Source organism: Lathamus discolor, chromosome Z (genome assembly GCF_037157495.1).
Source record: "Lathamus discolor isolate bLatDis1 chromosome Z, bLatDis1.hap1, whole genome shotgun sequence".
Lineage (NCBI taxonomy): Eukaryota > Metazoa > Chordata > Aves > Psittaciformes > Psittacidae > Lathamus > Lathamus discolor.
This window is the reverse complement of record NC_088909.1, coordinates 63,721,925-63,747,401: the sequence shown is the minus strand read 5'-3', so window position 1 is coordinate 63,747,401 and position 25,477 is coordinate 63,721,925. Positions and strand designations below refer to the sequence as shown.

The following is a 25,477-nucleotide window of genomic DNA, read 5'->3' as shown; positions in this document are numbered from 1 at the left end:
AACTTTACTGACCCTTAACAGTGACAGAAAAACCTCTGCTTGGATGAAAGCAGAACCTCAGCTCTCCTCTGAAAAAGAATCATGCTAAAATTCAAAGTTTTAATATTACCTCTCTGCATATGTATATAAAACTACATATATGCATACTCAACCTGCAGGTGCTTGCCTGAATTCACATCAAGTCCAGAATAACCGACTTAACATGCTGAAAGACACAAACTGAATTGCACATCTCAATATAGGGTTACTCCAAGACAAAGTAGTTACATAATGACAATGTGCTGCAGCTGAATAGAGCTCTACACTGTGGCCCTCTCCATAAAAGTAGGTACAGCATGAGGGCTCTAAAACCATAGTCCTCAGGAAGGCAGCTTGCACTCACTGTTTCCCCACCATTCCTAGCCCTGCTGCACCCAAACCCCTGCCTATGGCAGGGGGCTTGGAACTAGATGATCTCAAGGTCCTTTACAACCCAAACCATTCTGTGATTCTAGGATTCTAAATTGGAAGGAAGTGACAAACACCAAGGGAGATGAAACACCTCCAAAGGAAGAACAGCTCTAAAATGTGCTCAGCATCAAAGCAGAAAAGGAAGCACAAAGTGTCCATGTTGTGTTGCACTGGCTCCAGATCACTCTGAAGCATGGATTCACTTTCTTTGTCTAAGCAGGTGTACTAAAACAAGACTGTTGGTATAGCTAAGCAGGACAAGGTCAGCAGCAATTGGCAGCACTACAAGGAGAGTAAGATGGCTACTAGGAAAGCAGCATGAGATGAGCAAGAGTAATGAAGCCACAGGTTCCAGAACAGAAAAGGCTGAAGCAGCTTCTGTGCCCTCGTCTGCCCTGCACACAAGCATAAAAGAGGTACGGTAAGCAGCACGACTCAAGCAGTTTGCTGCTAAACTTCGTTGTCTCCCATTAAAGTGGCCAACACATGTCTGCTTATGAAGGGGTGAACAGCGCAGCACACTGCAAAGGAAAAACCAGGAGACCCCAGGCCGACCCAGCTCCGCACCTGCCGGGCCGGCCACAACCCGCACCCAGCGACGAAGCCAGCGGCCAGCGTGAGGAGGAGGAGCCGCCGCTCCCTTCCCGCCCCCGGCCGCCAGTGGCTCCCTCGGGACCACCCCCTCCCTGCCCCACCGTAGGCGGCCGTCCGGCAGTGCCTGGGCGGCGCGCAGGGGTCACCCCGGAGCCGGGGCAGCCGCGCCGCTGCCGCCTTCCCCTCGTTACCTTTGTGCTCGTCATCCAGGTAGCGTATCCGCAGCTCCTCCTCTTCCTTCGCCTCGGAGCCGTAGCTCTTCCCGGCCGAGGGGACAGTGGCAGCGGCGCCTCCCCGCACCGGCGCCCGTTGGCCGGGCCGGCGGAAGGAGGAGGTCGCGGCGGCTGTGGCTGCCAGCCTGACTCGGCCTTGCAGCAGGCCCAGGCCGCGCAGCGCCGCCGCCATGGTGCCGCCCGCGCCGCCTCAGCCTCTCGCGACCGCCGGCCCCGGTCCCGCCACCCACGTGACCGCCGGCTCCCTCCTTCCTTCCCCTCCCGCCGCCTCTGCCGCCGCCGAGGCGCGAGGCCCCTCAGCTCAGCCGGCGGGCCGCGGGGCCGCCGCGGGCTGTGGGACGGCACGGCACGGCACGGCGCGGCACGGCGCGGCGCGGCGCGGCGCGGAGCAGCGCAGCGCAGCCCAGCCCAGCCGAGGGCTTGGGCCTGGGCAGGCCGTGCTAGCCGTGGTGTCAAGCGGGCCGGGCCGAGCTCTCCCAGCTGCAGGTGGCGAGGGAAGGCTCGTTAGCCGGAAGAGATCCAGGATGTTGCGCTCGCGCCGTGAAATACGCTGGCAGATGGAAAAGTCTCACACTGGGAAAAGTCGCCGTTCAGTTTTACTGGGAGTTCTTGGTGGTGGTGGTGGAAATTACCACGTATCTATTGTGGTGGACCTGCCTAGACCCCATTTCGTGGGCAACGTGCTGGGGTGTGTGACACCAGAGTGAGTGTGCACGGGCCCCTCTGCACTCGCTTCTGTTTAACTACTGCGGCCGTGGCCAGGCCTGGCAATGGCGTCAGCACTGACCACATCTAGTGACAGTCAATAGCGTAGCCATGGTACAAGTTACAGGCTGGGGTCAAAACCACAACAGCAGGTAGCGCCTGGTTCTGCATGTTGAGATAAAAGGCTTCTGGCTTGGTTTCAGTGCATTGCCCACCCTCCTCTTTCTAGGCACTTGGAATTGCTTTCCAAGTAAAACTGTCTCTTCGCAAAAGTAAGTGTCAAACTAATACGGCCTGGTATTCAGAACTGGGTCTAGTTATTTTAGAAACCCCACCATGGGGTCTGCTTGCCGTCCATGCACACTGACAGGCATATTGACATGAAGCGAGTCAAAGGATGTAAGTGGTTAAGATGGACATAGGAGATAGGTGCCATCTTTAATTGCAGACGCAAATGTTACAAGACCACTATGAGTGTTTCAACAGGACAGTAGAATTTCACCTATCCATATGTCAATACCACAACATTTACATGGACCAGAATATATATGTATTAAATGAACTCACTTGACTCCTTATGCAGGACTTGAGAAAGGTTGCCATAGCTGTGATTAGTCTGGGACAGTAATGAGACTTAAAAAGCTGTGAGGTTTGTCTTCTTCAGGTTTATTAACCTGGAAAAATTGGGCTTTGAGAATTGAAAACATGCCAGTGAGCCATGTCCTGTCTTTTTCAAAACTCAGTGTCACTTAATCAGGGGAACAGAACTGTTCCACTTATGAGCAGAGGGTCAGATGCAGCCATTTTGGTTATTTGCGAAAGCCAGCTACCGCATTCCTCTCCTTCATGCAGTTGCTCAGCAGCTTTTCCACTGCTTTTCTTCTGGAGAAATGAAAGCCTAAAAATAGTGACCTCTTTGTTCTTCTAGAGCACCATGAAGGGCAAATGTAGGGGGAGAAACAGGCAGACTCTCGCCTTGCGTTTATTATGTTTTACTATTTAAACAGGACTATAGCTTGTGATTAACAGCCTGTGCCAATACAGCCTGCAGTATGCTGAAGTCTTTGCCAGCAGAAAGGAATAAAGAATGCCTGACCTGGAAATTTTATTCACAGTCAAAGAACATTTTATTTTATGAGAACAAATTTTGAAATACCACACCCAATTATGTCAACAGAAAGAGGGACAGCACCATTCTAAAAGACACAGAATAAGGTAAAAAGACAATAAAAAGCAGAACTAGATTGACTACAGTACGATATCGTTGCCTTGAAACTGAGAGCGGATGTGGTGTCATTTGCAGTGGTTCCCAGACTCAAGAACTAGTGGATGCTTTCCTGAGCAGAGGTCAGTATATTGAATCAAGCCCAACAGAATAGCCTTGTCTGTTGTAAAAGCACCCGCAGTCATGGTTAAAGCTGAAAGAATTTTAGAAGTACAATTCTCTTGTACGACATCACTATTTGGTTTTATTTTCTTAGTGTAAGAAGTGAAAATTAATTTCTGTTTACTTTTGCTGCAGTTTCGCACTTCAACATTGCTAAGGCGTGTTTACAGCTATACAAAAATTTTCCATTTCTGATTACCTCTTCAGTGTTTTCTGAAAACAGAATAGTTGTGAAGAATAGTAATAAAACTATAATTGTAGCATAACAAAGTTAGAACTCCTGAAGATTTTTTGCATGGTACAGAGTAGATGTTTTTACAAATGAAATTTTAAATTTTGGCAACAAGGAAAAGATGCCAGTTACAGTGGGTCATTCTGTTCTTTGAACTGTGTCTCTCTGTATGTTTAAAACTGCACAATATGTAAGTGTGTTTTGATAATTTAATACTACAGTGCATTTTGTAATTCTGTGTAGTTAGTTCCTCTCATTGAACTGACATACAGGCATGAATCAAGACTTTTTGGACGCAAGTGAAGTTTTCCATATTCTCTTGCTGGTTTTTTTTTCACTGAAGTTTAGTTCTAGCAACACAGCTTTAAAGTCAAAGTAGTACATGGAAAGCACATTTAGTTACAGAGGGAAGGTCTATTGACATGCAAACTATTATTTACCCATATATACTAATAAGAAAAAAAAAAATAAAAAATGGAGCAACTGGAACAGAACTGTTAAGCAACAACCTAATAGCATATGACATTGCTGGTAACCTGATTCCTGCTGCACACAGGAATCCAAATATTGATACTTGGTGATGAGTAAAATAAATTGATTTAGCACAACTGTATAAATCTTGACTCAGCCTCCCTTATGCCCAGAGAAGCAATGTGAGCGTGAATGAAAATAGAGCCAGTGTAGATGGAGAACAGCTCAGCAGTTCTCTGTACTCAGCTGTTAACTTTTAATATGGTCAGTCAATCATAATCTCATCCAAGGGAAAAAACTTGAAGGTCCTTCACCTTAATTAATTTTACTTTTGAAATTACCCTGAAAGCCACATTCACATCAGGTTGCAAGTTCTCACTGTACGGGACTGCGACTGAAAAGGGAAAAGTGCAGCCGCTTTTTTAGCTTTGCTCACAGGTTTTGTTTGAAAATGCAACCTGAAGGGAGGGGAATTTGGGTGGGGGAATGGAGTCCTTTTTCTGGTTTTGGTACAGTACTGTTGCAACTTAGGCAACACGGCTTATATTTGCAGAAATCAGAGGATGGCCTACATGGTTAGTGAGGAGAAGTTTATTATTCAACATGCTTCAGCGCTGGGCACCTGCCATGATTCACTTTCAGGGTTACAATCTCACTCTTTAATGGATGAGTGTGGCCTCTAAGATCTTAATTAGGTACCTAAAACTAGGGAGGGGGAAAGTACTTGTGGATGTTCAGTTAGGCTTCTAGTCTTACTAAAAATAATAATAAGACACTTGAAATGAGACAGAAGAATAACTGTTATACTAATTTGCTACTTTACAAGTGACAATGAAAATGTACAGACAGTATGTACAATGCAGCAGGAGTAAAGATGGGAAGGAATCTCAGCTGGTTCTAAGTGGCTTTGATTTTATTACATTGTGCATGTAGATGAGGTGCAATGAATAGTTTCATTTTTCCTGGATGAGCAAGTCAGTGGCAGCATTTAACCAAAGTGAAAAGGGAACACGTGCTATGGAAAAATGAGCACGCAATTTTGGCTTTTCAAGCTGAATCACTTGTCTCTGTAAAGTGGCTGTTGATATTTGAGAGCGAGATCCGTTTAGCTACCTGTTCTCTAAGTTGGTTTTTAAAGGTGGTTTCAGTTTCATACCACCCACCAGGGGCTTTTGTCTCTTGTAGTTTTCATATCTTTCCTTTTTATTAATGGCACATTTTTTTCTGATTATTATGTTATCCAGTTAGCACACCTGCATTTCCAATCTTGATTTTTAACTTTTTTTAAAGCCTTTTTGATCTTCTTCAAACACTGATACTGTTAAGACAAGTCCGTTGTTATGTATTATTAAGCGTGTAGCACACACAGCATGTTCCCCTTTCTGGCACCACGCCTATTCACTATGTTTTGCAGGCAGCTGTTTCCTTAGATTGTCTGTTTTCTTTCTGCTCAGTGCAGTGTTGAGATTATAATGCTAAACTGTATGATGGGTTTACAGCTAATTGTTTCTTTCCAGAAATTATTCTTACTAAGCTCAGACTAATTGGGTATGCTTACAAGTTTGCTTACATGGCACTTACTACCTTGTTCCAACATGTGTAGATGAAAATGTATCTGTGTGTCACTCATGCTTTGGAGTAAAGGACAGATTTTGTCTTTGCATTCATGTCAACCCCATTTATTTGTGCATATGGTCTTGCATCTTGAAAATGGAGACAAATGCATTGGATTGATGTAGGTCATCCTGGCATATGTAAGCCGACTACACAAGGGACTTCTTACTTGATTACTACTTACCTGCTTCCCAGACATGGAAGGCAGCATAAACCACATTGTATGCCCCTTCTCTGCAGATCACAACCAAGGCAGAATGCTAAAACAATTGCAGGAACATAAATGTTCTGAACAAGGCCTCTTGCTTGGGTAAATTGGCAGTAGTTGCCACAGACCTACAAACATGTAATACTGGAAGATCAGAGCCTTAGGAGGACCTTAGGTACTTATAACAGGAATTTGGCAGATAGTCTGTAAGAAAAAATACGTAGAATGTTTTCTTCTTGGGAAAGGCACGTAGCTTATCCCAAAAGGGCATGAAAAGTATTTATTTCAGTGATATTTTATGTAAGCAAAGATAGTGGGAATAGAGAACTGATGAACAGCAGAGATTGCTAAAAATTGAAATATTTGTGTCTAATTACAACTCCAAGTCTTTGATTGCAATATAGGTCTTCTTTTGCCAAAGCTTTTAAAAAGTTTTCTTGTAGTTTTGAGGTAGCTCAACAGAACAGATACTCACCGGCTTGTTTACATAACGATGCATTCAGGCAAACTGCCATCAAACTGCAGCATTGTTGAATGCTTTCCTTGAAGTGAATGTATGCTGTTCAGCTATTTATAAATGTTGTGAAAATCATTTACTTTCTTCATGGTCAGGCTTCTAGACAAGCCTTTGTGTGAAGCAGTACTCCCCTTACATCTTTGTGTCCTTTTGAAAAACTCCAGAGCCAACTATATTGTTAACTGTGTCTTAGAGGATCTTTGCTTTGGCAGCTGAGAAGGTGAGCTCTCATATGGTATAGGGGAGTCAGTGAAAGCTGCACAAGAAGCACAGAAACCAAGTAGAACACTACTGCTATAATTTGCATTTGATTTAAGATAGTCGATATGAAATTGTAATATGAAATAAATTTACCAGTTTTATCAGGGTGGGTGCCTGTATGTGTGGTAAAAAGCTGCATTGGCTGCTGCTAAGGAGGCAGTAAAACAATCCTGTCAAATCTATGCTATCTAGAAGAAAGAAGTAGAACTAGTTACTAGCCCAGAGAAGGAAGCACTTTGGAACAACGTATTACTACTTTAATAAAAACAGTATCTAAATACAGAGAGTGGGGTTTCCTTCCAAGCAACCACTTGGTTAAATAAAGGGGCAATTCGTCTGGATAATGTTTTGTTTAAAAGTTTTTGAATTAAAGCAGTAAAGGATATTTCAGTAGAACTTGCAATGAAACAAAAATGACTGTCATCATTGCAGTCAGGGGATGAAAAATACTTTAATGCTTCTGTCCTGGTGTGATGTGATTTCTAGTGAAAAGAACTTACAAAGAAACTCTGTACTATTTAAAGGCAATACATTTGTCATGAAATCCAGGTCCTTACTAGGAGATAAGAGAAAACTGGTCTTTTATGCTCAAGCCATAAAATGTTACAGAAAAATCAAAAGCACTTCATAGGCTGTATTTATCAGATGTAATTGTTTATTACTCTTCATGAGCAAGCTAGGAGTTCATATGTATGTTACATTTCTGAATGGCATAATTATATTTCCCTTCTGTTCAGCTAATTTCTTTTTTTCTTTTTTTTTCCTATTAGGTGGTTTATGTCAGAACACAATAACTGAGCTTACAGTGGATGTACTGTAGATAATACATGAAGTTTAAGATACTGTTTACCTTTTTGTAAAAGCTGAAGCAATTTTTAAGAAAGTCATTGCATGGTTACTGCTTGAAAAATATGACACATTACGGACAAATCACTTGAAGATAAATTTTAAGCTGTTATGATGTAAAATGTATTTATGTTCTTTGCTTTTTTAGTCTTTTATGATTAAGAGTATGTCATGCAGAGATCTACTGAATATATTTCATTCTAAGAAATGCCTCACATTCATTTTCACCACATATGGGGAAGATACTGAGGACTTTTTTGATCTCCAGTTTCATTAGATTAGGTTATATTTTACATTCTAACCTTAACTGTATTTTCCTGCATTCTTTACCCTCTACATTTTGATGCAATTAAGACAGTATGATAAGCTGAGCAAGCATTTTCACTGAAAGCTTATCTGTCATATAGAAGGACTCTTGTCATATCAAAGAATCTGAGTGACCTTATGACCTGAATTTCCAGGGTAGAACAAAAGGTTAAATACAGTCTTCATATCTCACGTGAATAAAAGATATGGATACAGATAATTTGGCATCTATGTAAGCTAAGGACTCTGCGTTTTGTCAAAATGGTTTTATTGTAACCCATTTTCTACTTAACCACCCCATTTAAGTCATTTGTCTATGTAAGAAAGCAAGAACCTTAGGATCAAGAGCAATGAACCTAGTAACTGTTATGTGAAAATAAAAGAAAAATATATACTGAGTGGCTAGTACTTTATGTGCCTAAGCACACACTGAAAACAGAGTTATTTACCAATGCTGGTAAACAACCATTTCCAGCACAACAATTTTCATATTTCTGGTTTCTTAACATTCTTTAGAGGCATGTTTTTGTAGTTCCTCAAAATTAGAATCTCATCTAGGGATCAGTTTTTGCAATTTGTGAAAATTAGTCATCAAAGAAAAAGTATCTACAAAAATTAGCCTCTCTTCAGAGTCATGGTTTATTTTTTTAATGGTATATGCTACATTTCTTTATAGATTGTATCTTTTTGTGTATGTCACTTTGTCTGGAAGATGAAACTAGGTTCCACTTACCTTATGCCCTGTGAAGTATGTTTCATTTGCTAAGCACAACACAGCAAATTGTGTCTATGTATCTAAGCACTTCAGTAAAGTAGAAGACTTAAAAAAACCTAAACCAAGTTTCCAAGTCAGAATGTGAGGCTAATATTGCCCACAATTGGCTACTTCAGAAATGGCCTATAACTTTCAGAACTTTACAGTATTTGTGCTGCTTCAACACCATACCTGAAGAAAAAAAAAAAAAAAGTAAAAAGTATATGGTTTCCTTCATCGAAGTCTTTCAAACACGCCAATTCCCTGTAGTACATGCAGTTAACAATAGGTGGAAGAAGTAAAAATATGAACAAGAATGGGATGTTTTCATGTTCTGAAGTAGTATTTTAAAATTGCTTAATGAAAGAAATTCCCAGGGTGTTCAGCAGAGATAGTAAACTGCGCACTGGAATACACATTTAATACAGTTTGGTATATTGGGAGAGTTCTTGATGTTACTCTTAATCCATGTATTAATCTAATCTACATAAAGTAGGGATTCTGTGTTTTGTTAAAATGGTTTCGTCATAACCTTTTTTCTATTTGAACACACCAGTGTAATTAGGATTTATATTTCTTGCAACAGAGATGCAGAATAGCTGTGGCATCTTTCTCCTCCCTCATGCTGCACCCTCTGTCAGGAAAAGTTAAGGGAGGTATGCTGTACTTCTTTGAATTCATGCATCTTTGGCAGAGCAGGACTAAAATTGACAGTCCCTCCAGTAGCCACTTCACAGGAACATACAATACTGTAAAGCTTTTGTAGTCTTGATATCACCACAGCATCTGGTTCCTCAGTTATATGACCCTCGTCGGTATAGCTTCAGTTCAGCTGTGCAGTATAGGATGGGACAGAAACAGCATGAAACATCTGAGGATATGTCACTGCTTTGACTCTGAAATGAGATTTTTAGTAAAATTTCTAATGCAACTGGTAGCTCTTTAGCCTGGAAAATGGGGAGTAGGAATCTGACCCAAGAGAAATCTACATCCATGTGTGTGTTTGCATTATACTCAAGCCACTTCGTAGTAACAGATTTCAGTTAATGTCATTTAAAGAAAACAGGATTTTTATTTTTTTTTTTTTCATAAATTGTGCTGCATTAAAAATACTTTTAAAAGAAGTAGTTTTGCTATTCTTCATATGTTAAACCTATGGCATTTCTTGACATAAACTTAATAAGACACATCAATGTACAGCCGTATTTCCTAGTGGTTGCCTGTGTTCCCGTTTTTCAGAGTTCAACCTGATATGTTTTAAGCATGATTTTTCAGAGGTGATGAGAACCTGCTACCTCTACTGAGCTTAGTTACAGCTGTAAGTAGTCATGAAAACCTGCTGTGTCTTGCATGAGATAACATAAGAAAAAACTTAATTAATATGTCTGAAACTTCTGGCAACATCTGAGTGCCACAGATGTTACATCAAATACTGTGAACATCTGAAATAAATAACCACAATGTATGGGCCATCACACAGAACTATAATGTTAAAAATGGAAGTGTATACAGTATTTGTATTTCTTTCTCCACCCTTTTAGCAGAACACAGTTGTGCTCTAATAAAATCTTACTTGCTCATAGTCTTGTTTTCCTTTTAATTTATCATGTGCTGAATTCATCACAATCCTATGTTTAAAGCGTCAGTCTGTTGCCATGGAAATTACTGATGTCACAAATTTAGTTAGAACTTCCTGACAGGATCAAATATGAAAAGAAAATGTGGCCACAGAAGAGGAAAACCATTGTTCAAATAGCAAAGCTTAGGTAACAAGCTGAAAGGGGAAAGTGCACAGGGATATATGAAGAGTAAGGCGATTTATTATTTAATTCTGCTGGAAGAAAATTCCCCTTTAAAATTTTCTCTTTCAAATACAGAGTGATGTTTCTAGAGATAGTGTGTCATAAACCTGCGCTTTCTAAACTTTCCCACTTTGAACTGTTGTATGTACCAAAACTGAAATTTACAAAATAGTGAAGAAGAAGTGAAGGGAGGTGGGTTTTCTTAATGAAAAGAGGAAGAAAATAAATAAGCTTTAATCAAGAGATGGTATATATAATCTTTATTAATTACTGGGAAAATCGATTGAAGTACCATTTACAGGTTTATTCGAATTAATTTTGACATACAAAGTGACATTTCTCTGAGATCAGATTTTGCATCTTTTTAGTAATTTTTACTGTATCTAAGACTTCAATGTCATGGACTGACTGAAAACTTCTTACTGACTTTATTATGTGGTCTGTCAGACTTGTCAGATAGAGCATGTTTTGGAGAAAAAATGCACTTACAGGATGCTTGGTGGTGCCGGCTGAGCTACTTTTCCATTCCCAGTATAGAATGTAACCAACTGTTACACTGCTATTAATAGAAAATTAGTAACAAAGGTAAAAAACAGATTAATTACAAGAATTTGAAGACAGAGCAATTTTTGGGGGAAAAAAAATATATAAAGAAGCTGCTGCAACCTTTGAAATATGTATATTGTAAATATCCCCGTAAGTGGCAAAGCAATTTATTTCATAATTATGGGACCAAGAAGCCTTATGAACAGTATCAAATTTAAAAAATATGTTGTTTGCCTCAGTATTTCCCAGTTGGCTAGCTTAGACTGTTTGCCACTCACATTGCTTTTTGGATATCCTGCTCTGAAGCATCCAGCTGTTCTTGTGGGCATGTAAGTTCCAAAAGCGTTTAGAACACAGCAGAGCAACTAGGTGTCCTGAAAGCTGGATTTTGAAATGCTCTGTATCCTGACACCCAGCTCACTTTTTTAAGAATTTAGCAGTAAAATTCGCCTTTTATGCCTGAGAAAATTGATGAATACACTGTTTGTGCAGAGTAACAGGGGCCAAAGTGCTTACACTGAAGACGCATCATGCAGGTGGACCTCATAAAAGATGCAGGTGAAGTATACTCCATACCCTTTCTATTCTGTCTCCTCTCTAACAGAGGGACAAATATGCCCAGATCTTGCCTAACCTTGAAACCGGGAGATAGTTGGAACATGCAACTAGACCCAAATAGGCAAAGAACCACCACTTACATATGACTTGAGAGAGCTAAGAAAAAGGAATAGGTATCCTCTTCTGTCTCCTGGGTTAGACTCTTGTACAAGATGAATTTATAACCACTTCCTGTTACTCATTTTGTGCGGTATTTGGATGCTTACCCTGTATTCGCCACAGCTGCACATCTAAGACCCCAATCCAAAACCCATTGGAATAAATGGAAAAGTCACACTGATTTCAAAGAAGATGTGAACTGAGCCAAGATGTTAAAAGGAAAAAGGAAAAAACAAGTGTTGTCAGTGTTACAAAGTTTGGCATTGGGAGGTTGCTTAGAGCTCACATATTCCATCTTCATAATAAGGCAGAGTTTATGCTACCTAAGCTTACCTTGTTAGTATCTAATTGGAAGCCAGGCATAAACTTCTTTCAGTCAGCACTTCATTAAATTTACAAGCAGTTCCACACATGCTTGTGGGTTGCACAATAGATCAGAGATACTTAACTACTTGAAATCTGGCTTTGGCACATAACTATTCATCCAGACCCACTGGTTTTTTCTGTATGTGAAGGCCAAAAGGAGAAAGCTATTTCATGTTATAGTAGGAGCCGCCTACATTTGTCCACCTGCCCACATCATAAAGCAGTTTACAGTTGTAATAAATGTAGCCATTCAGACTAAAATTTGCCATGCTGAATGCCCGCCTCATGCTTTGGCTAAATTTAACCTGGAATGGCCCAGCCATTTCTAAGATTGGCCTTGGAGGAAATTAATTGTCGTGAAAGATATGCCAGCTAGCCTTATGTATTATCTCTGTGTCTTGTTACAGAGAGCTAGACTTTGTCAGTGACATCACTGGAATGCCAAGGATGTGCCTTTTGCTAACTTTCCACCTTTCCGGCAAAAGTCATGCAAACTGACTAAGCTTCAGTGTTTCCATCTTGGAGGGCCTACAGTTTAGAAACGAAAACATGAAACTTGAAAAGACAGGATAAAATATCTGGATAAAAGTGGTTCCATATGGTAATATTGAAGCAGTGTCATAGCAGAAATTAAATCCATCGAAAAATCTTTCGGGTTTTTTTTCTACTCTGTTTGAAACCACTTTTAATGCTACATTTTGTGTACAGTGTCTATAACAATCAAACCAAAGTACTGTGCTTATAGACTGCTGCTTTTTTTGCCCTCGGTAGAGCAATGAACTTCTCTGAAGTAACAGGTTATTCATGTAGTTGTGCAAGATTCTCAAAAATAATGTGAATAGCATTGTATGATCAGTTCAGGTCATTTCCTCACATGGAAGGAATCTCATTTGTGAGAACTTAACAATAAATGTGAAAAAATCCTTTTCTTTCAGGCAGCATAGCTATCCGTGTAGGAGACATCAAGGATGGAGGGAAAAGAATTAGGAAACTTACTCAGACTCTTGATTTGTGCTGTTCAAACTCACCCCATGAAAGTTTTCAAGTGATAAGGTGCAAGATCAATTAATTTTTTGCAATGCTGGGCTTTTCAGTCATAAATGACTCATAAAATTTCTCAGGGAGCTTGTAGGTGACGTTGTTGTCTCCCTTAGTCTGCATCTCTAAGAAAACCTTGTGTACAGGAATCATAGGTGACAGGGTTTCCATGAGGTCAGATGGAAAGAAGTAAACGTCATCTAATTTCGACAGCTCCCAATACCCCTGCAAGACTGTAACGGCAAAGGAATGGATGCTTTTTCATCCTCTTGCAGGAAAATTCCAAAAGAGCTTGTAGGACCTGCAGTTCTCCCTTCTAGTAAGTACTAATAATACAGAAAAGAACTTTCTGTAAAATTAAGCATTCACCTCTGCCCTACATATTTTTCTCTTAATGACAAATTACACAAGCAAAATAACATGCATTTGCTGGTGCTTTTTTCCCTTAAATGGTTTCCTACCATGCGCACATTCAGTCCCCCAGTTGTGCCTGAACGTTGCTGGGCATATTTTTTGTTATGCTGTAATGCTACTGAATTATTTTATTTTATACACTGAGGAGGTTCCAAAGATTTCCAAAGAAAATAACTCTTTTCACAAGACTTGGCAGACGAGCAATAACACAATTTTTTTTTTTTTTTGGGGGGGGGGAAGGCTATCTTTTAACTGGCTAAACAGAAAATACATATCCAGTTTTTATGTACATTGAAAATTTTTACTACGGAACACTGTAAATATATTAATTTGGGGTTTTTAATCAAAGCAGGCAATCGGATTATTTGAGGGCAATTCATACAAGATATATTTTTATTCATTCTGCTCTATGACGAAGTAGTAGAAAACCTCTACAGTGTCTTCAGATAAAATTAAAAGTATTGAATATGTTTCAAGATAAACAGTCAAATCCTGGTGCAACTGAACTCAGCGGATATATTCCTTTCAACAGCATTACGTCCAGGATTTTATTTTGTCCTGAAAAAATAAAGTGTTTCCTTAGGTTTTTGTGTTTCATTCAATCAGAATTCTGACTATTTCTTCTGCCTCTTCTGCATTTCTGCTAGATTAGATATATTCTCTCATAATCTCTGTTACTAGAAACACGCAATGCAATTCCAGTCTCCTCCTTTTGAAAGTGACTACGGATCTGTAGCTGATTCATTTTTAGAAGATTTCATTTCATCACCCTGAGAAAGCCATGCTCCTCAAAAGGTAAAGCAACTGAAAAGTGGTGACAGATGTGAAAGTGGCAAGAAACGTAAGGGTACTGAATCTGTGGCAGGTCAGTTTACGGTGGTACATGGTACAGTTAGGAAGAGAAAACTTGTATTTAAACTGCATCAGGAAAATGAATTAGTTCATATCAATGAGAATAAGGAATTCCTATAAGTAAGGGAACTACTACTACTAAAAATCCAACAATTTGACCATTTTTTAGATTAGCCTGGAAAAATAGTGAAGAACATGTTCTTTTGCAGTGATGGTAGATGGGACTTAACTGGATTTTTCCAGCTGTAGTGTCTGTGATTCATTGCCTGAAATCAAAGTAAAGAAAAGGCTCAGGAAAAAAAAAAAAAAGGTAGCATCCAGTCAAAGGAATTTCAAATTCCTTAAGAATTATATTTTTCAAAATTCACACATATTTTACTACAGCAGCCTAGCTAATAAGTTTCAAAGACATCTTTGTTGGATTGTACAGATTTTTCACATTATAAATGTGAAATGTTTACCAGCATTTTTTGAACTAAATCAAGTTCCTAGTTAGATCTCTGTGCAGATTTTGATCCACTGAGCTAAAGATTTTTCAAGACAGCATCGAGTCTTCATTCACCTCAATTCTTTTTTAAAATGTCAAATTATTACTACTACTATTCTATTGCATAGCGGTAAGAATTATACTGGTAAGAAGTGTTTAATTAGGTAGGAACTGGATACAGGTCAAGATGTGATAGTGATTCTAAAAGATAATGAAAATAATTTATAAGTGAAATAATCCCTTCAAAAAAAAAAGTGTGATTATAATAACCACATATATCCTAAGTACACCCATAATTCAAAAAGCATTTGATGAGCAAAGATAGCTGAACTACCTGACATTTTCACGTATTGTTATTTTCATGTATAATTAAGTTTTCAGTAGTGGTTAAAGTCAGATGCAGGGCAAATCGTAATGGCTACGTATCCATTTTTGCGTAAAAGAAAACTTTTCATCCAATTATATTAAGCTTCACTTTGTGAGCTTTTATTTGCAATGGCAGTGATAAGCTGCAATAAATAAAATATTTGATGGAATGGAGATGGGGAGGAGAGTAAAACATCTAATGAAAGCCAGACAATAATACAACCACCTTGCCCTCTCTTAGTAAGGACTGATAGTATGATTCTGTATTTTGCTTCATGTTCTTCTTGAAGTTAGTGTTCAAAACTGAAAGCACCCAAAGCCTTAACAATGCAGAATTTCTATCTGCATATTGTAAACCATTCTCCTGTTTATATGTCCCAATATGTTTGGGCTTTTTTCCAGCAGCATGGTAACCGGGCATCATGATCAACTGGTTATCTATTACAAGTCACAGGTCCCCACCATGGAGGTCTGTAGTGACCCTGTCGTGTCAGCTGCTGCTCATCATGCAATTGTGGGATTGAGCATTTTTGTCTGAACGTGTTATCTTTCATTTACTGTTGAATATCACCCATTCGTTTGCATATCCTTTCTCCAATTTTACCAACATCATTTTGAATCTCAGACCTGTCTTCCATTTTACAGACAGTCTCTTTCAGCTCCAAATTATCTGCAAATTTAATAAATACATGATTACATTTTCATAGTTTTAATGGAAATATTTAACACATAAGACTGGGAACAGGCTACTGCAAAATCCCACTTGGTCTAGCTTTTGTTTAGCAATGAAACACTGTCAACTCATCATGAGGTATTGTCCTACTACTGCCTTTGCATCCTCATTTTAGCAATTTCATCTTGATCACACTTCTCTAGCTGACTATGCATCTGCCATGTGAGACAGAAGACCCTTACAGTAGTCAAGATGCATACCATCTCTTTCCCTGGCATGTGCCCCTGTGGTAGAATAAGATAGGTTAATGTGTTCATTGTGAACTTCTGTTTGTTCTCACTTGTTTCCTCACTAACTTTCAAGTATTTACAAATAGATTGATCCATAATTTTTCAGTTTGCCTCCCATTTTTAAAAGAAGCCATGTATTTCCTTTTTTTCCTGAGAGCATCCCCAGAGAAATTTTCACATTTCTCAAGAACAGCTACTACAATATCTGAGATAGTTTCAGAAGATTGTTTAAGCAAGAATCTCACAAATCCTTACTTTGAGTTTGTTAAGAATCTGAAGTTGAAACTCTTTTGTTCTCTGCAAATTTGAAAGTATTCCGCTCACTGAAGTGTTTTTATGCTGTCCTTTACAGGTACTGTCTTGGCCATATGCTTGCATTAACTTCGTTAGAGAGTGCTAATCCAAAAATACTAAACCTTTACATTTTGCGTGCATTATCTATGATTTGTGCCTGATTTTTCTCCTGTAGCAGAAGAGTGATTCCTCTCTCAGTCTTACAGTGCTGGTGTGCATATATGCTTCTCGTTCCTGTTGATGTATCTAGCGCATCTTTTATCTCAGACCTTCATACATGCTTACGTAACTGAACCTAGTTTCCACCGTCTGTATATTGGCTCACGCTTGGTGCCAGTGAAACCCATCACTGAGCAAATTAACCCTTCCTACATTCCCCTGCTTTGTGTCCTTAGTGTCACTTCATTGCTACTTCTCCTAAAGCACCTAGGTTTTTGAGTTGTCTTCCTGATTTCTGCGGGTTTTTTCAGTCTGTTGGTTTTCTTTTGCACTGCTCCCTCTGTTTTTAAAAGTGATCTCTTTTTAGAAGCTCTCATGTCATGGTCACTCTGGCCCACTTTGCACTCTCAACATTCTCAGACTCATTGGTTAGAAACCAATTTTGAATAATCTTTCACTATTCGCATACTTGGCCGTGTGCATCAGTGTTATTACTAACTCATTGCAAGAACCTACTGAGCAGTCTGTGTACTGTCCTGTACCTTCCCCAGAGACACCAAATTTCTGCAGAATTCAGTTGAAGTTACCTCTGTTAGCCACAGAACATCTTTCTCCCATGAAAACCCAAATAAATATAGATAATCATTCATTCCTTGATCTAACCTACCACCCCACTGCACCCTCCCCCCCATGCAGTTTATTTGGAGGGTTAGAAGTAGAATTATTCTTTCCATGTTTGGAACAATTTTTGCTTGTTCCATGCTATCAGTCCTTTAAGCAGGATGAAAAGTGAACATTACTAAGAGAGTTTTTGCTGCGCCTAAAAGGTGTAAATGTTGTTTGGGCTTGCTTCCTTCCTGCAACATTTCGGATACAAAAGGGAGAGTCCAGAGCTAAGTTTACCGAACAAAACTCTTAGATCTTGGCGCATATCATAGCTTTGGTAACAGCAGCAAGAGACAAAGTATTTGGTACATTGTGCATTCATAGGTCTGATCCATGTGGTTTAATAATGTTGTAGGAAACTAGACCAGTTGGTTTTCCTAACAGCTGGAATATGCCTTACTTTGTAATTTACACAATGAAAATAATGAGATGATAGACCCCATGATTATTTTCTTAACTATAAATCATGTATTATTCAGTAAGGCATGACTTTAACCTGGGGTCTGAAAGACTAATCAGTGAGCAAAATCCTCTAATTAAAATATAATCATGTTTATAATGTACTGTTAGTGTTCCCTAAATCTTTAGCTGGTGATTGAAATGTTGGGGTTTTTTTATAATAATATATGCTATTTTATATAGTTTTCTTTAGAAACATCTGTGAAACAGAAGGGATGAGACTTTCTTTTAAAAATTGTGGGAACACATAAAATATACAGTACACTTCCTGTTATAGAAGTCTATTTATTAGTCTAAATACTTGTGCAATATTTGGCAAATGATCAAGAACTAGTTCCTCCTGATGTGTTTACAATTAAAAGCAAAACCCATTTTCCAGTGACATTTGTCATACAAACTGAAACGTTTCTCTCATGCTGCATGTGGTTTGTACTTTCTGGTAGACAGGATAAGCTCCAAATGTTGAGTACAAAGTTTGCAACAAAGTTCTTGTGAGAATTAGTCTTGCCATCTAGCAATTATTCTTCCTATAAGAATAACCAAAGGAGTCTTTCCCCCAGTGTTGGATTTTTTTTCTATGACTGTATGTTTACTTAACTTTCTGCCTGATGCTGTACTTATCAGCTGCACTGAGAGAAATTCTTTTGATTTCATTGCATATTCTTTGTGCTTTACCCCATTTTAATGTTCTTTCCCATAACCTTTGAGTGGTAAAATGGTTACAGACAAGAACAGAAAAGCTCCCATTTCTCCAGTGAATGCTTCAGAAATGTACTAAGGCATAAATTTAGCAGAAGCTTTGAACAGACGCAGTCTCCTGCAACAAACTGAAAAAAAAAATTAATCTTGGAGTGCTACAGAAATGCACTTTCAGTGCTACAAAAATTACTCAGCACCATAAGCAAAACATTTTCTTTCCAACTGGGTTTTAAAACCTGTTATACAAACCCGTTTATTAATTATGAGTACTGTTTCCTGAGGGGTTTTGACATGTTTTGAGAGAAAACTGGGTCAGTTCATAACAGCATTTGAGTGTATTTCATCATTACATATGTATTCAAAACCCATGCAATACTTCACATGTTGCACAGGAAAAATGTGCTTGGGTCATGTTTCATGTTATAAATAGACAGGCAAACACATACCATATCATTTCCAAGAAAAATATTTTATATTCCAGTACCCTGTCCCTCTTTTCATATCTCAGATTTGGGAATCTTTTTACTGAGTTGCAGATTGCCCTCTGGCTTGTTGTCATCCTGGTATTTAAATAAAAATTACTGGCAACTGTAGTTTTATTTCTTCTTGCCTTTACCTAAATGCTTTAATAACCACAAATGGTCCTGCTTCAAATTCTAATGAGACAATCTCCTGCAGTTCAGGAAAATCACCATTTTGCCATATGCAGGCATATGCTGCTCTTTGGATATTTTAGGACTGTGGCTTCAGCTGAATCAAGAGTACTTGGAATGACAGTGAGGAAAAAAAGTGCATCTATGTAGTCTTCAAAAAAAAATCCAACCAAATCGTCTTCTGTCCCAACTCTAGAGAACCTGTCTAAGAAGTACATTTGCTTCCAGTTCTAAAGGATTCAAGCGACAATAAAAAGGTCTTTTCGTATGAAGTAACTACAACGTAATTAACTAGTTTTGGGAGCCAAGCATTTTCAGAGATGGTGCAGAAAATACTAACAAAGCTGAGGCAAACAGTCTAAGAAAATAATGCTGAAAGCTAGTAATTACAGCACATTTATTATACAAGAAAGACTTGTGTAATAAATAACTACTATGGCCTGAGCTATCGAACCACAGTTACATGATGAAGAATACACTGTTGTTGCTTTGCCTTTTTACATTCTCTCCATTGCCAGCACCTCTATGACACTGTACAAAAAGAACCTGCCATAACCAGATGAGATCCTTGTTGAAGGCTGGATCCTCTTTCCTTCATCTGATGTAAATATACAAAAAAACCCAACATTGCCAGAAAATTTATGCCAAACTAAGGCCACAGTATGGTAGTAGAACTGAGATTATCTCACTAGACAGGATTGGGAAAAAAAGATCAGATGGAAATTATGCTGTGTATGCAAGAAACACTAGAAAATCCAGATTGATATCGAGAGATAGTCTGGAGGGCAGCGGTAAACAAGGAGGTCAAGTTTCAGCTAGATGGCTGCTGATACTGAAGGAAGCATTCTGAGGTCTACCAGTGGGAATCAAGAGGAGGGAAAACCACCTTAGTCAGTAACTGGGGAATATGCAGGAACCACCGTTGAGCAGCAGTCTATTCTAGGCCATTGCCATCCTGATACCTTCCAATGCTCTTTCAGCAAAGAACTGTGCTGCCAGCCACAAGATAAAGACGTGATGTAGAGAGAGGAAACTGTCATGGAGTCTCTGTAATCCCTTGAGGCACACGTGACCAGAAAGACTGTCTTCATTAAGGAGCGTTTTTGCATGAGTTTAACGTGAGCAGGATTATAAGAAAAATAAACATGAACAAACACTGCAGACTTTCCTGAAAGCAAGCGAGCGAAGGCATCAGGTTAGCAAAGTCACATGGACTGATTGCAACAGATCGTGATAAAATGGCTCCAGGAGGCTACCAGGCTTTTCTTCCTACTCAAATTCATTATATCATTTCCTATTTGTAATCTTCTGAGAGCTAGCTGACTTTGTGCAATCTGACATGCTACTTATCTGTTTATCACATGAAGCATGATCATAATACATAAAAGTGAGGAGTTTGTAGCATTTTTTTTATTAGGTAGGGAATTCGCTTTCCTTCTCAACCATAAATTTGCACTTCTTCAGAAGATAAGAAACTTCTGACAAAACAGAGTTGTTTATAAGGAATTCAGATCGCAGATGAGTTATTGTTCCCTCTGGATGTCATCTACAGGGCAGACTTTGATTTTTTCCATACCTGAAGAGACTGGTGCCTAGCTATTACATAAACTACATACCAGGGACCCAGTATAGACACAGAAATTTCCATAGTGGACTCCCAGATACAAGACGTGCTTTTTCATTTCTGTGTATTTCTCACTGTGTTGCTAGGATTTGCAATCAAACCTTTTGCAGTTCCAGAAATTGAGGTAGATTATTGCATAAACGGAAAGACTGTACCTCACTTCCATACCTGTAAACACTAGCACTGATGGTTTATTCTATAGGCAATTAAGAGACACCTCCAGATTGGTAGCCCTTGTCCCTACGGAAGATTTCAGCTTCCCACGGGAATACCATACTACTACGATGAGCGAGTCTAGGAAATTCCTGGAGCTGACTGAAGATGATTTACTGTCACAAGTACTCAGCGAGCCAACTAGGATGGCTGCCCTCCTAAACCCGTAATTTGTGAACAGATAGGACTCATGGGAGATGTGACGGTAGAGGTTGTCTTGGCCACAGTGATCACAAAATGGTTTAAAATTTTCACTGTCGTGAGAAAAAAGTTCACCACAGTTGCCGTGCTGTATTTGAAGAGAGCAAACTTTAAGCTACTCGGGGAGCTACTTCACAGTGTCCCCAGGCAATCTGCTTTTGAGGGCTTAGGGGTCCACAAGTGCTGGTCGGTCTTGAAAAACCACTCTTTCAAAGCACAGGAGCAGTCCGTCCCGTTGTGTCTCAAGTCAATCAAGTGGGGCAGAAGGCCAGCTTGGCTCAACATGGAATTTGTCCTGGAACTCAGGAGGAAAAGGAGATTGGATGATCCGGGCTTCACAGGGAGATCACAGAGTTCTGGTTCGTGAGTGCAGGGAGATGACATGAAAGGCCAAAGCTCATCTAGAGTTAAAACTGGCTCTTGTTGTGCCAGAAAGCAAGAAAAGATTTTATTGCTCATGTCAGTAGCAAGAGGAGGTCCAAGGAAAACGTTGGACCCATGCTTGATGAAGATGGTCCCCTGGCAAACAAGGACGCAAAAAAAGCGGAGGCACACAATGCTTTTTCTGCATCAGTCCTTAATATTAACGACAGACTTTGGGCTGTCTGGTCCTTTGAGTTGGAGGACCACAGCTGTGGGAACAGTGGCTCTCCATTTGTGGACATGGAAATTGTAAGAGGCCAGTCGTATCAGCTGAACGTTCCTATGTCCATGGGGCCTTGGTGGGCTTAATCCCAGAGCATTGAAAGAGGTAGTGGATGTTAGGGCAGGGCCCCTCTCAATCATCTGCCAGAGGTCTGTGGAGTATGTGGAGGTCCCCAGTGACTGGAAGCCAGCCGCCATTATTCCAATTTACAGGAAAGGCATGAGGAAGACACACGGAACTACAGACTTCATAGTCGAACCTCAGTATGTGGAAAAATGATGGAGAAGATCCTACTGGATGCTTCTGAACAGTATTTGAGGGATAATATCATCATCAGTCCCAGTCAGCATGGGTTCACAAAGGAAAGCTGTGTGTCACTAGTCTGAGATGCTTCTGTGATAAGGTCACTCACCCAGTGTGTGAAGGGAAGGCAGTGGATGTGGCTTTTCTGCATTTTATTGAGTCTTTCGATACTGTCCCACACAGCACCCTTCATGATAAGCTGTTCAGCTGTGAGATGAGCATGTGCACACTGAGCTGGGGGAAGAGCTGGCCCGTTAACGTTCGGAAGCATTTCCTTACCAAGAAGGTGATCAGACACTGGAACAGGTGTCCTAGAGAGGAGTTTGATGCCCCGTGCCCATCAGTGCCTTCAAAAGGGGCATTCGGACAATGCCCTTCATAAGAGACTTTAACTGTTTGACAGCCCTGGAGTGGTCAGGGAGTTGAACTAAAGAGGACGTGGGTCCTTTCCAGGTAGAGCTGGCCTACGCTACTGCGTGACAGGGGTAAGCTGGGCAGAGACACTGCACCCTAGGGAGCAAGCATCCCTTCACAGACTTGTGACACTTGTGCTCTCTGCCGTGGCCCCTCATTTCTTGAAAACCTCCCAGCTTAGGGATGCCACAATGTCTCTGGACAGCCCACTGCAGGGCCTTGTTTTTTCTCATATGGATTTTGGTTTTGGTTCCTTATGTCCGGCATGAACCTCTCTTGTTTCAGGAGCAGCCATTATCTCTTACCCTACCACCAGGCAGTGCTGGGCAAAGCCTATCCCCAGTGCTTTGATGGCTAAGCCATAGAGACCAGGATATGCTCGGAGGTGCCCCAGCGCCTTCTCTGCTCCATGCTGAACCATCCCCAGCCACACACACCCGCAGTGTCTGGCATGAAACACCAGTTCTTAGCACACGAGACATGGGGGTAAGAAGTAGGCCTTGGTGCGGCGGTAACCACAGATGCATGGGGTTGGATGGACATTGTGACATCCCTGAGCAATGGCCAGTGACATCCCCAAGCAATGGGTTCTGAGACCTCAAGCGATGGGTGCTGTTGTCTCCAAGGAACGGACTGAGATGTTTCCAAGGGATGGACTATGATGTCACCTAGCGATGGATTGTGACCAGATGTCCCCACTGCTTTTAAGTGGGTGCCAAGTCTCCCAGCCAGCAGATGCTCACCCTACCAGCTGAGCGACGTCGCGAGGCTTGGTGTGCTGAGCAGCGTTTTGGTCCTGGAGTTGTGCTCTGTGAGTCGCAACTTGCAGCTCTCAGGGCTCAGCTCCAGAGCTATTGAAGGATTTTCCCCGGCCCTGCCAGGTTCAGGCAGCCAGGATACCCCAGAGCTGAGCCTGCAGCAGCAGAGGTGAGCTGCACAGGGACACCTCACCCTGTGCAGATGGGAGGGTTTCCTTCTTGAAGGGCCTGGGCATTTCTTCCCTCCTTCCCAACCCAGCCAATGACCGTGGCCTCTCTCCTCTTCCTAGCACACCACCTGCTGCTGCAGCACCGGAGACAGGGAGCGGCTCAACATCACCAGTTCCCTCCAACCCACTGCAGCCTGTGGGGAGCATGGCCATGGAGCTGGAGGACTGCTGTCCCATCTGCCTGGGCAGCTGGGAAGAGGTCAGCTATGTGATGCCATGCCTCCACCGGTTTTGTTACCAGTGCATCCTGCGTTGGGCTGAGACCAAGCCGGAGTGCCCCCTCTGCAAGGGGAGGATCCAGTCCCTCTTGCACTCGGTGCGGGCTGATGATGACTATGTAGAGCATGTCATCACACCATCTGAAGCATCATCAGCCGCTGTCCACCAGGCGAGGAGAGCTGCCAGCCACCGAGCCACCCGTGACTTCCAACGGCGGGCGGCAGAAGTGGTGCCAACAGGTCCCGTGGTCGGCTTCTGGACCCCAAACTGGCTGAGCTCTCTACAAGACCAGCCGGCGCTCTTCCAGACCTTGCAGTCCTGGTACCAGCGTGATCTGGAGGAGATGTTTGGCACTGCGCTGTTTGGCAGCAGAGAGACCCGCCATCGCCTGAACAGGCAGAGCACCCGTGCTGCCAGAGAGCGGGAAGGCACCCAAGAAGGGCATCTCACCCCCCGCCCAACGACCTCCAGCAGCCCGTCAAGATCCACCAGGGATGAGCTTCCCAGCACCTCATCCGCTGCCACTGGTGGAGGTCCCAGCAGCCACCCCTCTGCTCCCAGTGCCACCCCTGTGGAGCAAGAAGAGCCCCAGCAGCAGCCAGAGGAGGCCATGCCCAGCTGGCACAGGCAGCGCTCCACTAGGAGGCAAGGCCGACCCCCTAAGAGGAAGTCCAGCAGCCATGAAGACCCTCCAGCCAAGAAGAGGCCACCACCACGTCTGTGAGCGTGGAGGGTGCCTCGGAGGGTGGCCGAACCCAGACCAGTCCATCAGCTGGGCCATCACAGCACCTGCCCAGCTCCAGCACTTCTTCTCTCTAGTTGATCGAAGGGCAGATGTTTCCACCCAGGGGCTCTCTCCATCTTGATGCTGCTCTCTACACCACCCCCGCAGCCTTTTGAGAATGGTTTCTAAATATATTGTGCACATATATCGGCTACTGATGTGTGTGGTGTGGACGTCTAGCTTTGTGTCTACTTTTAAGTCACGGATTACTCCTTGGGAGCTTGTTGTTGTACTTTTGTTCTCCTCTGAACTCCCTCCAGTATCTCCAAATGGGAACAAGGCCCAGAGAAAGCAACAGTGTGTTCTGCTAAATTGACCCTCATATTTTACCATCTTTTCATCTATTTTCCGTGATACAATATTATGCCCTGGTATTTTCTGATCGTTACACAAACCATTAATATACTGGCTTTTAGGGCCGCATAACACAAATCGCAATGAAATCAATGCAATACGTCCTTGGTATATTTATATACAAAACGTAAGAGCATTTTTAGAGGCCCAAATTGTTAGAAAGAAACATGTTTAGAATCATGCCTCAAAAATGTAGACATAGTATATGCCAGTCTGGCACAGACAGACACCAGGGTAGGCTGATTTTGTTTACATACGTAAGTTATTAACTTTGATGCATCAGATTCTTGCACATCCAAGAATCTGAGTAGCAGGGAAAATTGTAATAACTGCCTCCATTTATGGGGGGAACGAGGGACAGTGGAGGAAAAATTGACAATGTTATCTGAATGTCAGTAGCATCTGATGGCCATGTATGTTCCTAGAACTTTGGGACTGATGCAGGCTTTCTCAGATCACATCTATCTCAAACGCAGTGTAAGCAGTAATGGTGCTTGCATGCAGCCGATTAAAACCTACAGAGGGTCAAGGCAACGTTGCAGGCCCTGCATCTGGCTCTTCCAAGCACTTCTGTTTGTAATCCTGTGGAGTTCCAGTGTTCAAGGAGGAGAAATTACCACAACATAAATCAGAGGCATGGGTACACAGGCAATAGCTGCTCAAGTAATAAAA

General features: G+C 41.4%; 2 protein-coding genes across 6 annotated transcripts in view; one reads left to right on the top strand and one right to left on the bottom strand.

The window, feature by feature from the left end:
* AUH (AU RNA binding methylglutaconyl-CoA hydratase) overlaps nt 1-1,525 on the bottom strand; it is a 117,799-nt gene extending 116,274 nt beyond the window's left edge. Inside the window, exon 1 of the mRNA XM_065663926.1 lies at nt 1,236-1,525. Within this exon, the coding sequence (XP_065519998.1) occupies nt 1,236-1,449 (214 nt within the window). The 5' untranslated portion in view covers nt 1,450-1,525. The remainder of the gene's footprint in view (nt 1-1,235) is intronic.
* On the top strand, nt 1,136-25,038 carry LOC136006014 (uncharacterized). Of its 5 annotated transcripts, XR_010608945.1 has the most exons (4): nt 1,136-1,254; nt 2,990-3,197; nt 3,286-3,329; nt 7,443-10,160. XR_010608945.1 is itself a non-coding variant. In XM_065663927.1 (2 exons), the coding sequence occupies exon 2, from the start codon at nt 23,594-23,596 to the stop codon at nt 24,389-24,391; it is 798 nt and encodes a 265-aa protein (XP_065519999.1). In that variant the 5' UTR covers nt 1,136-1,254; nt 23,509-23,593; the 3' UTR covers nt 24,392-25,038. The 5 variants fall into 5 exon arrangements, 1 of the variants encoding a protein (XP_065519999.1); XR_010608946.1 differs by lacking the exon at nt 3,286-3,329; XR_010608944.1 differs by having other exon boundaries at nt 2,990-3,329.
* Nucleotides 25,039-25,477: the final 439 nt, after the last annotated feature.